Below are 17,214 nucleotides of genomic sequence, written 5' to 3' on the forward strand. Positions count from 1 at the left end.
GGAGGCCAAACGTTTTCTGTAACTCTTCACAAGCTTTTCACACACTGTTGCTGGTATATTGGCCCATTCCTCCATGCAGATCTCCTCTAGAGCAGTGATGTTTTGGGGCTGTTGTTGGGCAACACGGACTTTCAACTCCCTCCACAGATTTTCTATAGGTTTGAGATCTGGATATTGGCTAGGCCACTCCAGGACCTTGAAATGCTTCTTACGAAGCCACTCCTTTGTTGCCATGGCTGTGTGTTTGGGATCATTGCCATGCTGAAAGACCCAGCCACGTCTCATCTTCAATGCCCTTGCTGATGGAAGGAGATTTTCACTCAAAATCTCTCGATACATGGCCCCATTCATTCTTTCCTTTACACAGATCATTCGTCCTGGTCCCTTTGCAGAAAAACAGCCCCAAAGCATGAAGTTTCCACCCCCATGCTTCACAGTGGGTATGGTGTTCTTCGGATGCAATTCAGTATTCTTTCTCCTCCAAACACGAGAACATGTGTTTCTACCAAAAAGTTCTATTTTGGTTTCATCTGACCATAAGACCTCGTTAGAAGAAGTTAGACCTCTTTGACAGCCAGATATCTTGCTTGTTTGTAGGTGACCAAATACTTATTTTCCACTCTAATTTGGAAATAAATTCTTTAAAAATCAAACAATGTGATTTTCTGTAGTTTTTCCACATTCTGTCTCTCATGGTTGAGGTTTACCCATGTTGACAATTACAGGCCTCTCTAATCTTTTCAAGTAGGAGAACTTGCACAATTGGTGGTTGACTAAATACTTATTTGCCCCACTGTAGTTTGGGAGATATGGGCATTTAGAATGGGATCAACCATTTTGGAACACCGTGTATATTTAGCTATGTCCTTCTATAAGTTGTTTGAGCCAGGACTACAGTGCTGCAAATACAGTAGGAAGTAATTTCTAGATATCGAGGCATATGGGCCGTAAAGTGCCGCATCTCTACCGCAGAGCAATTCAGCCTCACCAATGGCCCACTGACTGATGCTAAAGTTACTTTATATCTCATCTCTGACAACCTTTAAAATACCCTTGCGGTCAGTGTACACTGTGTTACTTTACTGAGAAGATTTATGACAGCAATTCTGAAGAGTAACAAGCGCATGTAGGAGGAAGGAGCGAGGAGGATGGGGCGGAGAATGAAAGGGGTGGGCAGAGTGCTCCGCTCTTTAACCTCTTCCACCAAATTTGATTGCATTCGTCCTTTGTGGCTCGACAGAGGCTCGACGTGGTTACAAACAAGGGAGGGACGGCGCTATCCCTTAATTCACTGTGACTGCGGGGAGGGACGAGCAGCCCGTCTCTGCGCGGTTGTGCTGAAAACCGCCAGAAGCGACCGGATTAAATTCCACGCTGGGAAAAAAAAAAAAAACTGCTGTCAGCAACAGGGGGGAAGGTATACAGTGTGTAGTCGTGCATTGGAACTCTGAAATAAACGCAAAAAGTAGATCTGTCATGTGGTGGCAGGCTTATAAAAACGTCAATATGTTTGTTCTTACAAGGGGAACTGTTGATGTACTGTGTGCTATGCCTCCTGCACTCACAAGAATAAAAAAGTTTCTTACCCAACATGACACCGTATGATTAATTCTGCTTTAAGTTCGTAAAAAAAGACATACCCGAAGTGAAAATGATTTCACTGATTCCTCCACGGTTGAGCTAAGGTAGGTTGATAAAAAATTAGAGCTGTCAAACAATTAAAATTTTTAATTGAGTTAATTACAGCTTAAAAATTAATTAATCGTAATTCAAACCATCTATTAAATATGCCATATTTTTCTGTAAATTATTGTTGAAATGGAAAGATAAGACACAAGTTGGATATATACATTCAACATACGGTGCATAAGGACTGTATTTGTTTATTATAACAATAAATCAACAAGATGGCATTAACATTATGAACATACTGTTAAAGCGATCCATGGATAGAAAGACTTGTAGTGCTTAAAAGATAAATGTTAGTACAAGTTATACAAATTTTATATTAAAACCCCTCTTAATGTTTTCGTTTTAATAAAACTTGTAAAATTTTCAATCAAAAAATAAACTAGTAGCCCGCCATTATTGCCGTCAATAATTACTTATACAATGCTCATGGGTGCTGAAGCCTATAAAATCAGTCGCACCCAAGCGCCAGCAGAGGGCGGCAAAACTCCATAAAACACAGTTAACAAGTGGGCATTTCACTGTCATTTAAATCTGTCTGAGCGGGGCATGTGCGTTAATTGCGTCAAATATTTTAACGTGATTAATTAAAAAAATTAATTACCGCCCGTTAACGCGATAATTTTGACAGCCCTATAAAAAAATAAATTTAAAAAAATTGCAGTTGATCTCTGTGATCAGAAGTGGCATTTGATTGGACAAATAAGGAGAATATATAAAAATACGAAACAGTGGTATTAAAAATTATCTGAACCTTTTGGAATTTCTCACATTTCTGCATAAAATCACCATTAAATGTGATCTGTTCTTTGTCAAAATCACACAGATGTAAAAACAGCGTCTGCTTTAACTAAAACCACTCAAACATTCATAGGTTTTCATATTTTAATAAGGAGAACATGCAAACAATGACATAAGGGGAAAAATAAGTAAGTGAACCCTCTGCCCAAGGAGATTTTTTACCAAACAATTTAAGTCAGGTGTGTGGCCAATCACTGATTAGTGGTTTAAAGCTGCCCTGCCCACTACAAAACACACACCTGGTAAGAATTGTCTTGATGAGAAGCATTGTGCTTCATGGTTCGGTCAAAAGAGCTGTCTGAAGACCTGCAATCAAGGATTGTTGATTTGTATAAAGCTGGGAAAGGATACAAAACCATCTCTAAAAGTCTGGAAGTTTATCAATCGATAGTCAGAGAAGTTGTCTACAAATGGAGAGAGTTTGGCACTGTTGCTTCACTCCCAAAGATGACGCCAAGAGTTCAGTGCAGAATACTCAGAGAGGTAAAAAGAATCCTAGAGTGTCTGATAAAGACTTAAAGAAATCTCTGGCACAGTCCAATATGTCTGTGGACACATCAACTATATCTAAAACTATGGCCAAGAATGGTGTTCATAGGAAGACTCCACCGAAGAAGCCATTGCTGTCAAAAAAAAAAAAAAAAAAAAAAAAAAAAACATTGTTGCTCATTTAATGTTCGCAAAAAGGCACTTGGACACTCTGCAGAAGTTGTGGCAAAATATTTTGTGGGATCGTTCAACCAAAGTTGACTTGTTTGGGAGTAACACACAACGTCATGTGTGGATCATGATTTGGGGCTGTTTTCCTGCCTCAGGGCCTGGACAAGAATGAATTCAAAGGTTTATCAGGATCTTTTGCAGGAAAACCTGAGGCAGATAGTTGAGGCTAAAAAGAGGATAGATGCTGCAACAAGACAATGATCCAAAACACAGAAGTAAATCAACTTCAGAATGGTTTCAGAAGAACAAAATACATGTTCTGGAGTGGCAGTGTCAAAGTCCAAACTTGAACACCATTGAGATGCTGTGGCATGACCTGAAGACAGCGATTCATGCCAGACATCCAAGAATCCGACTGAACTACAGCAGTTTTGTAGAGAAGAATGGGCCAAGGTTAGTCCTGATCAATGTGCCAGACTAATGTGCAGCTATAGGAAGTGTCTGGTTGAAGTTATTGCTGCCAAAGGGTGGGACCACAAAATATTAAATGTGATGGTTTTCCCCCTTCTGTCACTGTTTGCATCCTATCGTCATTAATATATGAAAACCTATAAATGAGTGGTTCTAGTTAAAGAGGACACTGTTTTTTCATCTGTGTGATTTTGACAAAGATCAAATCACATTTGATGGTGATTTTATGCAGAAATGTGAGAAATTCCAAAAGGTTCGGATACTTTTTCATACTACTGTAGTTTATTTTTTGAAAGCATGTTGGCTTACACGCTGACAAAAAAATTTCAGCGATTCGCATTATTTCTTTATGGTTTTCAAATTGGTTGTACCAGTCCAGTTGGGCTAATTTGCACAACTAAACACACAAAGAAATGGACACTTTCAGTTCATTAAAATACATACATTTTGTTTTTCAAAAGCTCGTTAGCATAAATGCCAACGAATATTAGCATTGTCTTCGTCAAACCCTTTCTTTTATCCCAGGCAATTGTAGGTCGTTTTATTTACCTGACATGTTTCGGCGGGCACTTCCGCCTTCGTCAGAGGGTAAAAACAGGAAACATGTCAGGTAAATAAAACGACCTACAATTGCCTGGGATAAAAGAAAGGGTTTGACGAATTTATAAGTGTAGACAAAAGGAACTCTATACAACGAATATTAGCATTGATTAGAGTTATTTAACTCTCAAATGATGTTGATGAGTGATGCCACTCCAGCTCTACTGTTGTTTTGGTTAGAGAAAGTAAAACGAAAGTTGCGATACATCCTCAGAAACTTATCTATAAAATTGAACTACTTTTCTTAAATACAGTGGGGCTAATAAGTATTTAGTCAACCACTAATTGTGCAAGTTCTCCCACTTGAAAATATTAGAGAGGCCTGTAATTGTCAACATGGGTAAACCTCAACCATGAGAGACAGAATGTGGGGAAAAAAAACCAAGAAAATCACATTGTTTGATTTTTAAGAATTTATTTGCAAATCATGGTGGAAAATAAGTATTTGGTCAATACCAAAAGTTCATCTCTATACTTTGTTATGTACCCTTTGTTGGCAATAACGGAGGCCAAACGTTTTCTGTGACTCTTCACAAGCTTTTCACACACTGTTGCTGGTATTTTGGCCCATTCCTCCATGCAGATCTCCTCTAGAGCAATGATATTTTGGGGCTGTCGTTGGGCAATACGGATTTTCAACTCCCTCCACAGATTTTCTATGGGGTTAAGATCTGGAGACTGGCTAGGCCACTCCAGGACCTTGAAATGCTTCTTACGAAGCCACTCCTTTGTTGCCCTGGCAGTGTGTTTGGGATCATTGTCATGTTGAAAGACCCAGCCACGTCTCATCTTCAATGCCCTTGCTGATGAAAGTAGATTTTCACTCAAAATCTCTCGATACGTGGCCCCATTCATTCTTTACTTTACACAGATCAGTCGTTCTGGTCCCTTTGCAGAAAAACAGCCCCAAAGCATGATGTTTCCACCCCCATGCATCACAGTGGGTATGGTGTTCTTTGGATGCAATTCAGTATTCTTTCTCCTCCAAACACAAGAACCTGTGTTTGTACCAAAAAGTTCTATTTTGGTTTCATCTGACCATAACATTCTCCCAGTCCTCTGGATCATCCAAATGCTCTCTAGCGAACTGCAGACGGGCCCGGACATGTAATTTCATCAGCAGGGGGATACGTCTGACAGTGCAGGATTTGAGTCCCTGGCGGCGCATTGTGTTACTGATAGTAGCCTTTGTTACTCTGGTCCCAGCTCTCTGTAGGTCATTCACTAGGTCCCTCCGTGTGGTTTTGGGTTTTTTGCTCACCGTTCTTGTTATCATTTTGACACCACGGGGTGAGATCTTGCATGGAGCCCCAGATCGAGACAGATTATCAGTGGTCTTGTATGTCTTCCATTTTCTAATAATTGCTCCCACAGTTGATTTCTTTACACCAAGCGTTTTACCTATTGCAGATTCAGTCTTCCCAGCCTGGTGCAGTTCTACAATTTTGTCTATGGTGTCCTTCGACAGCTCTTTGGTCTTGGCCATAGTAAAGTTTGGAGTGTGACTGACTGAGATTATGGACAGGTGTCTTTTATACCGATAAGGAGTTAAAACAGGTGCCATTAGTAAGGTAACGAGTGGAGCCTCGTTAGACCTCGTTAGAAGAAGTTAGACCTCTTTGACAGCCAGAAATCTTGCTTGTTTGTCGGTGACCAAATACTTACTTTCTACTGTAATTTGGATATAAATTCTTTAAAAATCAAACAATGTGATTTTCTGTTTTTTTTCCTCATTTTGTTTCTCATGGTTTAGGTTTACCCATGTTGACAGTTACAGGCCTCTCTAATCTTTTCAAGTAGGAGAACTTGCACAATTGGTGGTTGACTAAATACTTATTTGCCCCACTGTAAATGAAAATCAATGGGAGAAAAATGTGAAAAGCAATCGAGATCAGACTTGTTGAAAGAGAAAACCTCTTTTATAGGGGGTCAGTTCACCCTTCCCTGCACTGAGCTCCATAGAGTGGTGATGTTAATTCATTTTTTCACTCGACCGCCTCCGTTTGAACGATTTCATCTTAATTGACAAGCAAAACAAGCATCATTCAAAATGCAGTTTTCCAACGTGAAGTCAAAGTAGCAGGAAATGATCAGACATATGTTGGTTGTCAAGTGAAGACCACATTTGGTGTGCTTTGTGCTTTGCACTTCACCTTCTTCGGTGTTCTTTTGTGTTGTCGGTGACACCTCACTCCCACAGACAAGCTGTTTCTCTCTCCCTTTTTTTTTTTTTTTTTTTTTTTTAACTTTCCCTCCACTCAAACACATCCATTTGCATTTTAAACGCGTCAAGGAAATGGCTTCCGTCTCAGCTGCTGTCACCGAGGTTGGCAGACGAGCGCGGTGAAGAAGCCTGTTTATGAGACGTCAACAAACTACACCTTTCAGTGATTACCAGACACACTATGTAGTACATGCTATTATATACCATATTAATATAGGGTTTGCATTTGAAGGCATTGTGTCTATACTGTGAATCACAGTGGAGAGTTCAGACATGCTTAATTTAATAATACTTGCATCAAACTAGCTCATTTAGCTATGAGTCTCTTCAGCGGTGCGTTCGATGCCCTCCTGGAGCCCACGCCAGCAAATTGGCAGAACCCCCGTGCCGTTTCGACGCTGCTGATCCAACATGTCTAATGAATTGCTGAATGCATTTGCGGCCACGGCAGGGAAAAGAGCCACTGCTGACTCTGACGAAAGCTTCCTTGATTTGTCCCATTACTCTGTGTTTCAACATTCCTTGACTATTTTTGTCCCACCGATACGGATTTTCATAGATATAAAGTCCCTTTGAACTTGTAGGGCCTTCAGTCCCCCTTCAAATGGACTGGATGTCCATCACTGTGGTGGCAGGGAATGAGTTAATACAAAGAAGGCTGGAGCACTAGTCAAAGATAGGGTGGAAATCATTCAAATTTCATGACGACACGATATATTGTCGATTCTTTGGACATCGATACGATGTTTGCCAATATTACAAAGACTCCCACAATTTTTTAACGATTTGATTCATAGGTTTCGATTTATTTAACATGATACAGTGCCTTGCAAAAGTATTCGGCCCCCTTGAACCTTGCAACCTTTCGCCACATTTCAGGCTTCAAACATAAAGATATAAAATTTTATTTTTTTGTCAAGAATCAACAACAAGTGGGATACAATCGTGAAGTGGAACAAAATTTATTGGATAATTTAAACTTTTTTAACAAATAAAAAACTGAAAAGTGGGGCGTGCAATATTATTCGGCCCCCTTGCGTTAATACTTTGTAGTGCCATCTTTTGCTCCAATTAGAGCTGCTAGTCGCTTGGGGGTATGTTTCTATCAGTTTTGCACATCGAGAGACTGACATTCTTGCCCATTCTTCCTTGCAAAACAGCTCGAGCTCAGTGAGGTTGGATGGAGAGTGTTTGTGAACAGCAGTCTTCAGCTCTTTCCACAGATTCTCCATTGGATTCAGGTCTGGACTTTGACTTGGCCATTCTAACACCTGGATACGTTTATTTTTGAACCATTCCATTGTAGATTTGGCTTTATGTTTTGGATCATTGTCCTGTTGGAAGATAAATCTCCGTCCCAGTCTCAGGTCTTGTGCAGATACCAACAGGTTTTCTTCCAGAATGTTCCTGTATTTGGCTGCATCCATCTTCCCGTCAATTTTACCCATCTTCCCTGTCCCTGCTGAAGAAAAGCAGGCCCAAACCATGATGCTGCCCCCACCGTGTTTGACAGTGGGGATGGTGTGTTCAGGGTGATGAGCTGTGTTGCTTCTACGCCAAACATATCGTTTTGCATTGTGGCCAAAAAGTTCAATTTTGGTTTCATCTGACCGGGTCTTGGTAGATTTGCAGTGGTCTGATGCTCCTTCCATTTCAATATGATGGCTTGCACAGTGCTCCTTGAGATGTTTAAAGCTTGGGAAATCTTTTTGTATCCAAATCCGGCTTTAAACTTCTCCACAACAGTATCTCGGACCTGCCTGGTGTGTTCTTTGGTTTTCATAATGTTCTCTGCACTTTAAACAGAACCCTGAGACTATCACAGAGCAGGTGCATTTATACGGAGACTTGATTACACACAGGTGGATTCTATTTATCATCATCGGTCATTTAGGACAACATTGGATGATCATTCAGAGATCCTCACTGAACTTCTGGAGTGAGTTTGCTGCACTGAAAGTAAAGGGGCCGAATAATATTGCACGCCCCACTTTTCAGTTTTTTATTTGTTAAAAAAGTTTAAATTATCCAATAAATGTTGTTCCGTTTGAAGCCTGAAATGTGGCGAAAGGTTGCAAGATTCAAGGGGGCCGAGTACTTTTGCAAGGCACTGTACATATCAGACACATTTCAGAATATTGAATTAAAAAGATAAATAAATAAGAAAATCATTATTTTTATCTCATTGTCTCCCATTGACTGCAATAGACCTCCACTCTGTTCATTCGCTGTCAGCCCTCCCAGTTCAAATGGTTTCGATGCTCACTAGTGATGAATCGGAACCACATAATCATCATTTGCACTGTCCTAGGCAAAAAACAAAACAAAAACAAAAAAGAATCGGATCCACATAATCATCATTTGCACTGTCCTAGGCAAAAAAAAAAAAAAAAGGATGGAAAGTTTTAAAATATTTTATTTTTGCCAAAACACTGTAGAAGATATTGTTTTTAAAAATAAATGATTAGCAAATTATCCTTTAAGCACTTGATGCGTTTTGTTCACACAGTAACACAAACATAATCTTAAACAAATAGTCAAAGAATGACCACTTACTTGATAGTGCTACAGAGCAAATGAACCACCATGAAGCTTCGAATCAATTGGCTGCAAAGCTTCATTGCTTCAAGAAGCTTCATTTGGCCATCACTGCTTAATGTAATGTAATTGGGAAGGACAGACAACCTCTGCTACCACCTGCTGTCCACAATGTTGTTGTATAAAATGCCTCATGCCTCCCAGCATGCATTGCATCATTACAGATGTAAATAACACTTAAACGTCGTGTTCTACGTTTATTCTGATTGATGTATTGTTACACCCTTGTTCAATTAAAATAATATTCAAACCTCTCCAATAAAAGATGCATAAACTACAAATAATAAAGACAAATGTGGCAAAAGAGTCGGAAGACAAAAAAGATTATGTTTATGTTTCTATTCACTTCGATTAGGGAAGTTGATTTTAGGTCAAATTTATTTCAGGTGCAAGTGTCGTCATGGAATAATATATATATATATTTTTTCTTGCTTTTAACAGAGAATCGAAACTGTTTTACGTCCATACCTATAAAGAATTTGGGGATTGAAGCATTAATTCACAAGAATTTTCACCGGAAAAGTTCTGTTTACATAAGGCGGCCGCTAGCTACATTTACTAACAAACTAGCATTGTACTTCGACATATTTACGTAAAATAAATGCGAACTGCAGGTTTTTGTTTTGCTTTTAACCAAGAATCGAGACTGTTTTACATCAATAACTATAAGGAATTTGGGGATTTAAACATTAATTCACAAGAATTTTCACCGGAAAAGTTCTGTTTACATAAGGTGGCCGCTAGCTACATTTACTAACAGACTAGCATTGTACTGAGACATATTTACAAAAATAAATGCTAACTGGATGCGTTTTTTTTTGTTTTTTTTCTCCTTTTAACCAAGAATGGAGACTGTTTTACATCCATATCGATAAAGAATTTGGAAATTTAAGCATTTATTCACAAAGATTTTCACTGAAAAAAAGCACTGCTTACATAAGGCGGCTGCTAGCCACATTTACGAACAGACTAGCATTGTAACTGCAGTTTCTTTTTGCCATTTAACCAGGAATCGAGACTGTTTTCGGCCCATATCTAGAAAGAATTTGGTTATTTAAGCATTTATTCAGAAGAATTTTCACCGCAAAAGCTCTGTTTACATAAGGTGGCCGCTAGCTAGTATTACTAACAGACTAGCATTGTACTTCGACATATTTACGTAAAACAAATGCTAACTGCAGCTTTTTCTTATTTTTTTTATCTTTGCTTTTAACCAAGAATCCAGACTGTTTGATGTCCATATCGATAAAGAATTCGGGGATTTAAGCATTTATTCACAAGAATTTTCACCAGAAAAGCTCTGTTTACATAAGGCGTCCACTAGCTACATTTACTAACAGACTAGCATTGTACTGAGACATATTTACGTAAAATAAATGCTAACTGCATGGTTTTTTTTTTTTTTTTGCTTTTAACCAAGAATTGAGACCGTTTTACATCCATATCTATAAAGAATTCAGGGATTTAAGCATATATTCAAAATAATTTTCACCGGAAAAGCTCTGTTTACAAAAGGCGGCAGCTAGCATTTACTAACAGACTAACATTGTACTTTGACATATTTACTAGGGCTGTCAAAATTATCGCGTTAACAGGCGGTAATTAATTTTTTTAATTAATCACGTTAAAATATTTGACGCATTTAATGCACATGCCCTGCTCAAACAGATTCAAATGACAGCACAGTGTCATGTCCGCTTGTTATTTGTGTTTTTCGGTGTTTTGTCGCCCTCTGCTGGCGTTTGGGTGCGACTGATTTTATGGGTTTCAGCACCACATGAGCATTGTGTAATTATTGACATCAACAATGGTGAGCTACTGGTTTATTTTTTGATTGAAAATTTTACAAATTTTATTAAAACGAAAACATTAAGAGGGGTTTTAATATAAAATTTCTATAACTTGTACTAACATTTATCTTTTAAGAACTACAAGTCTTTCTATCCATGGATTGCTTTAACAGAATGTTAGTAATGTTAATGCCATCTTGCTGATTTATTGTTATAATAAACAAATACAGTACTTATGTACATTATGTTGAACGTATATATCCGTCTTGTGTCTTATCTTTTCATTCCTACAATAATTTACAGAAAAATATGGCATATTTTATAGATGGTTTGAATTGGGATTAATTACGATTAATTCATTTTTAAGCTGTGATTAACTCGACTAAAAATTTTAATCGTTTGACAGCCCTAATATTTACGTAAAATAAATGCTAACTGCACGTAATTTTTTGCTTTTAACTAAGAATCGACAGCTTCTTACGCCCATATCTATAAAGAATTCAGGGATTTAAGCATTTATTCCCAAGAATTTTCAACGAAAAAAGCTCTTTGTCTGTGATTCCACTCGGTCAGCTTTAACGGCCACACCAACAAGGCAGGCCCCCTATTTATCGGCCCTGTGTCCCGTCAATACATTATGAAGTCTATGGTTTAGGTTTAGTAAATAACACACCATCCATAACGAAAACAAGGACCTGAAGAGTCTTTTAAAAGGGTTTCACAGTTTTCACAGACTTGTATTTAATGTATACGTCCAACCATCAAATGCCACTGCACAATCAGAGACACACTAAGTACACCTGAGACATATGGACATTCTGCAGCGGGTCACTCTAAGTGCAATTAAGCCTCTCTGAATCCATCACACCTGCCAGTTGCAGCGCGGCTGACAGCCGGCATTTGTCAAACGTGTCCCTCGACGTCCCCTTTTTTCTCGTCCCTGGCACCCTGAAGGCACACTCTCGGGGTCAGCAATGTTTTATGGCGGGAAATAAATGCCGCAATACTATCTAGCCTTGCCTGACAACGCCTGACAAGCTTCCCTTTTCCTTTTTTGGGGGGAACAGCAGGTGGGTGACAAGCACCCTGCTATGTCATGTAAGACGGAGCACCGCGCCGCTCGTTCCTGGCGGGTGAACATCTCGAGGAAAAACAATCGCGGAATCCAGCGGCTTGTCAGTTAGAGAGGCAGGAAGTTTAAGCTACCGGCGTGGAGAAAAACAGGGGGGCGGTGGAAATGATGAGATTGTTTTCGACAAAGAATCGCGCGATGGTGTACCTTGTTGCATCAAGGAGCCAACTCCGAACCAGAAGCTGTTCAGCAGCGTGAAGTTGTTCTCCACCACATCTGAACCCGGGTTGCAGGGGTGGGCGTCGTACCATTCGTAAGGACTGAACCTAGAGTTGGAAAAGCAGGATTTAAAAAAGAAAGATAAGTCCTCTTTTACAAAGAAAGCACAACTTTTGACTTTTTGAACAGCATCGGTTCTGTTCTGAGACTTCGTGTGCTATTTTGTAGTTTAGTCATGTCGAGTTGAAACAGAACAGTAACAAATCCGCTGTGACGGAAAGTCGGTAAAAGTAGCAGAGCCGCTGCATTTGCAAAGTATCACTTTTGGAAGGAAGTGCCAACTTAAAACAGAAATAGCAGTACTTACCAGTCATACCTGCACTATAAAATAGGAGTGAATAATTCCCCAAAAGATGTAAATTGACTCATTGTCTGCCATTGATGGCAAAAGTTGATGGCAAAAAATGAGCTGTTTTTACATTTATTACACAATAACTTCGTCAAATTGTTCTAACAGCTATAATGTTTTTCATTAATTACCTAATTGTCTGGCAAAGAGTTAAACATGAAAATGAAAAAAAAACTGCCTTTTGTCTCTTTTAAAAAGTATCTGAGGTTTATACAAAAGCCTCATCTGGTTGATATTTCACAAACGTTTTCAGGTAAATTTAATTGAAATTAACCTTAGAGGTAGGGACGGAGCTTAGAGGGGTGCTGGGGGTGTGGCCACATTCAGGCCCGGGCCTATAGGAGGCCCGGTTTGCGGTTCTAAAGCGGTGTGGTTGGGCAAGGGGAGGGTAAAAAAGCCAGGTACAGTGGTATGAAAAAGTATCTGAACCTTTTGGACTTTCTCACATTTTTGCATAAAAACTAGGGCTGTCAAACGATTAAAATTTTTTATCGAGTTAATTACAGCTTAAAAATTAATTAATCGTAATTAATCGCAATCAATCGCAATTCAAACCATCTATAAAATATGCCATATTTTTCTGTAAATTATTGTTGGAATGGAAAGATAAGACAAGATGGATATATATATTCAACATGCGGTACATAAGGACTGTATTTGTTTATTATGACAATAAATCAACAAGACGGCATTAATGTTATTAACATTCTGTTAAAGCGATCCATGGATAGAAAGACTTGTAGTTCTTAAAGGATAAATGTTAGTACAAGTTACAGAAATTTTATATGAAAACCCCTCTTAATGTTTTCGTTTTAATAAAAATTGTAAAATTTTCAATCAAAAAATAAACTAGTAGCCCGCCATTGTTGATGTCAATAATTACTTACACAATGCTCATGGGTTCTGAAGCCTATAAAATCAGCTGCACCCAAGCGCCATGAGGGCGGCAAAACTCCATAAAACACAACAAGTGAGCGTTTCACTTTACTGTCATTTAAATCTGTCTGAGCAGGGCATCTGCGTTAATTGCGTCAAATATTTTAAATTGTCAAAATCACACAGATGAAAAAACTGTCTGCTATAACTTAAACCATCCAAACATTTTTAGGTTTTCATTAAGGCTGTCAAAATTATCGCGTTAACGGGTGTTAATTAATTTTTGGAATTAATCACGTTAAAATATTTGACGCAATTAACACATGCACTGAATGACCCGCTCACGCATTGCCTCAGACAGATTACAATGACGCCGTTTATGGACATTAAGAGTGAAGACGTTGGGGGCAGCGCCGTTCCATACTAATGTTATTCCTTCTATTAGTGGGAGAATTAGTAGTTGTGAGACGTTTATGCTGTTGCATTGTGCTATTTGTGCTCCACACATATTTCTGTAAGTATTCTTTCTTTTAATGGCAATTATGTGTCTCTTGTTGTATTTTAGGTAAGATATGTACAGAGATATATATGTTATAAAGGCGAGTGGACACAGGCGTTCTTTGGACCGCACCGTTTATTGCCATAAGCTTCGGCAACTCCTTCACAACAAACACAAGTATCATTTAGTGAAAGCACAACAAATATAATATTCCTATCCCTCAAAAAAAAAAGAAATGTTCACAAAAAGAAAAGCACTTCAGTCTGTAGTAATGAGGCCCTATTCTCACACAGTTAAACAACAATGCAAAGTGAACTGAAAGTGAGCATTGCAAATCCAAATAGCTATGCAAAATACGCATAAAACTTACTCAGACTTTGGTCACTCTATTCTTATTATTGTTATTTTTATTCTTATTATTATTATATTAACTCTGCTTTTGATTGAAAATTTTACAAATTTTATTAAAACGAAAACATGAAGAAGGGTTTTAATTAGGGCTGTCAAACGATTAAAATTTTTAATTGAGTTAATTACAGCTTAAAAATTAATTAATTGTAATTAATCGCAATTAAAACCATCCATAAAATATGCCATATTTTTCTGTAAATTATTGTTGGAATGAAAAGATAAGACACAAGACAGATATATACATTCAACATACGGCACATAAGTACTGTATTTGTTTATTATAACAATTAATCAACAAGATGGCATTAACATTATTAACATTCTCTTAAATCGATCCATGGATAGAAAAATTGTAGTTCTTAAAAGATAAATGTTAGTACAAGTTATAGAAATTTTATATTAAAACCCCTCTTAATGTTATCTTTTTATTAAAATTTGTAAAATTTTCAATCAAAAAATAAACTAGTAGCTCGCCATTGTTGATGTCATTACACCAAGCTCACTCCCCAAAACCATAGAATCATTTGGACCCAAGCGCCAGCAGAGGGCGCCAAATGACAAAAAACAAGTAACAAGCGGACTTTACACTTCTGTCATTTTAATCTGAGCGGGGCATGTGCGTTAATTGCGTCAAATATTTTAACGTGATTCATTAAAAAAATTAATTACTGCCCGTTAACGTGATAATTTTGACAGCCCTAGTTTTAATATAAAATTATTATAACTTGTAACTATAACATTTATCTTTTAAGAACTACAAGTCTTTCTAGCCGTGGATCACTTTAACAGAAAGAATGTTAATAATGCCATTTGTGGATTTATTGTTATAACAAACAAATACAGTACTTATGTACAGTATGTACATATCCGTCTTGTGTCTTTCCATTCCAACAATAATTTACAGAAAAATATGCATATTTTAGAGATGGTTTGAATTGCAATTACGATTAATTACAATTAATTTTTAAGCTGTGATTAACTCGATTAAAAATTTTAATCGTTTGACAGCCCTCGTTTTCATATTTTAATGAGGATAGTATACAAACAATGATAGAAGGGGGAAGAAATAAGCAAGTAAACCGTCACATTTAATATTTTGTGGGCCCCTTTGGCAGCAATAACTTCAACCTGATGCTTCCTGTAGCTGTAGATCAGTCTGGCACATGGATCAGGACTAATCTTGGCCCATTCTTCTCTACAAAACTGCGTTAGTTCAGTCAGATTTCTAGGATGTCTGGCATGAATCGCTGTATTTAGGTCATGCCACATCATTTCAATGGGGTTCAAGTCAAGGACTCTGACTTGGCCACCCCGGAACGTGTATTTTGTTCTTCTGAAACCATTCTGAAGTTGATTTACTTCTGTGTTTTGGATCATTGTCTTGTTGCAACAGCCATCCTCTTTTTAGCGTCAACTGTCTGACAGACAGCCTCAGGTTATTTTGCAAAACATCCTGATCCTCCGTGGAGTCTTCCCATGAACACCATTCTTGGCCATAGTTTTACATATAGTTGATGTGTGCTCAGAGATATTGGACTGTGCCAGATATTTCTGTAAGTCTTTAGCAGACACCCTAGTTTTTTTTTTTACCTCTCTGATTATTCTGCGCTGAATTCTTGGCATCATCTTTGGTAGACGGCCACTCCATGGGAGAGAGGCCACAGTGCCAGACTCTCTCCATTTATAGACAACTTCTCTGACTGTTGATTGACAAAGATCTATACTTTTAGAGATGGTTTTTTATCCTTTCCTTGCTTTATACAAATCAACAATCCTTGATCGCAGGTCTTCAGACAGCTCTTTTGACCGAACCATGATGTACATCAGACAATGCCTCTCATCAGGACAATTCTTACCAAGTGTGTGCTTTTTGTGGACAAGGCAGCTTTAAACCACTCATCAGTGATTGGGCACACACCTGACTTAAATTTATTTTATGCTCCTGAATGAAATGGACCGCTTGGATGTGTGTTGAAGCGATCGCTATATTTATTAAGTTTTTTGAATCCCGCGCCGTGAAAATGACTGACTTCCGGCAACAGTCTCGAGTTGAGAAGGAGGGTGCTGTGACGTGTACGGTGGAAGGAGTCCTCTTCACTATATAGCCGTACTTTTGTAAGAGAAGGACAAAGGATTCAGCTGATTTTGCGGATTAATACGTTTATTTTTCGCATCACGCCAGCCAAACGGCTGCAGAAAAATCTTGCTGTACAAGGGAGAGGCGTGTGTGCCTTTTTGGGGCTTCAAAAGGTTCCCATTCGCCGGTGGATACTTGGCCAAAACAAGCCCTACTACTGTGGGACCATGGGACTTAAGAGGAAGTGAGTAAACATCGTGCTTTGTATTTCCGTAATTTCCCGAATATAACGCGCACTTTTTTCCCCCAAAATCAACTTGTAAACTCATGGTGCGCATTATAAACGGGTACATGGATGGAGACAGAAATATATATTTGTATTACATATATATATAAACCGATTTTTTTTTCATTGACACGGCCACGTTGTGTTGAAGAAACGTATGCGGCGACCCGTTGCCGACCATTACGGTACGTGACGTCACCATTTTGTTTCGGTAATACTTCACTCTAATCGGCCAAATGATTTCGTCTGTGTTAAATTCTGCTTTTTTCACTCTTCATAAAGCACAGAATTTAGTTTCTTGAACTCATTTGAGTCGACGTTTATTGCAGCTCCGCAATTCGGACCATAACAAATGTAAGGACACACACTTCCTGTGTCCGTCAACTATATCGGTCCCTCGGGAAACTCAAACCCAAATAACAATAGTGCCTTTTGTTACCGTCGTGTTGACAGTGATGAGCTCTCATGGATTTCCGACTTACGTTCTCACTTTCATTTTACCGTATCAATCCATGGAAGAAACGTTTATTCA

General features: G+C 38.4%; 1 protein-coding gene across 1 annotated transcript in view; it reads right to left on the bottom strand.

Annotated features, from left to right (window-relative positions):
* grik3 (glutamate ionotropic receptor kainate type subunit 3) overlaps positions 1-17,214 on the bottom strand; it is a 283,742-nt gene that overhangs the window by 19,283 nt on the left and 247,245 nt on the right. Inside the window, exon 12 of the mRNA XM_057834915.1 lies at positions 12,113-12,231. Coding sequence (XP_057690898.1) covers positions 12,113-12,231 — 119 coding nt within the window. The remainder of the gene's footprint in view (positions 1-12,112; positions 12,232-17,214) is intronic.

Source organism: Corythoichthys intestinalis, chromosome 4 (assembly GCF_030265065.1).
Source record: "Corythoichthys intestinalis isolate RoL2023-P3 chromosome 4, ASM3026506v1, whole genome shotgun sequence".
In the NCBI taxonomy this organism is placed as follows: Eukaryota; Metazoa; Chordata; class Actinopteri; order Syngnathiformes; family Syngnathidae; genus Corythoichthys; species Corythoichthys intestinalis.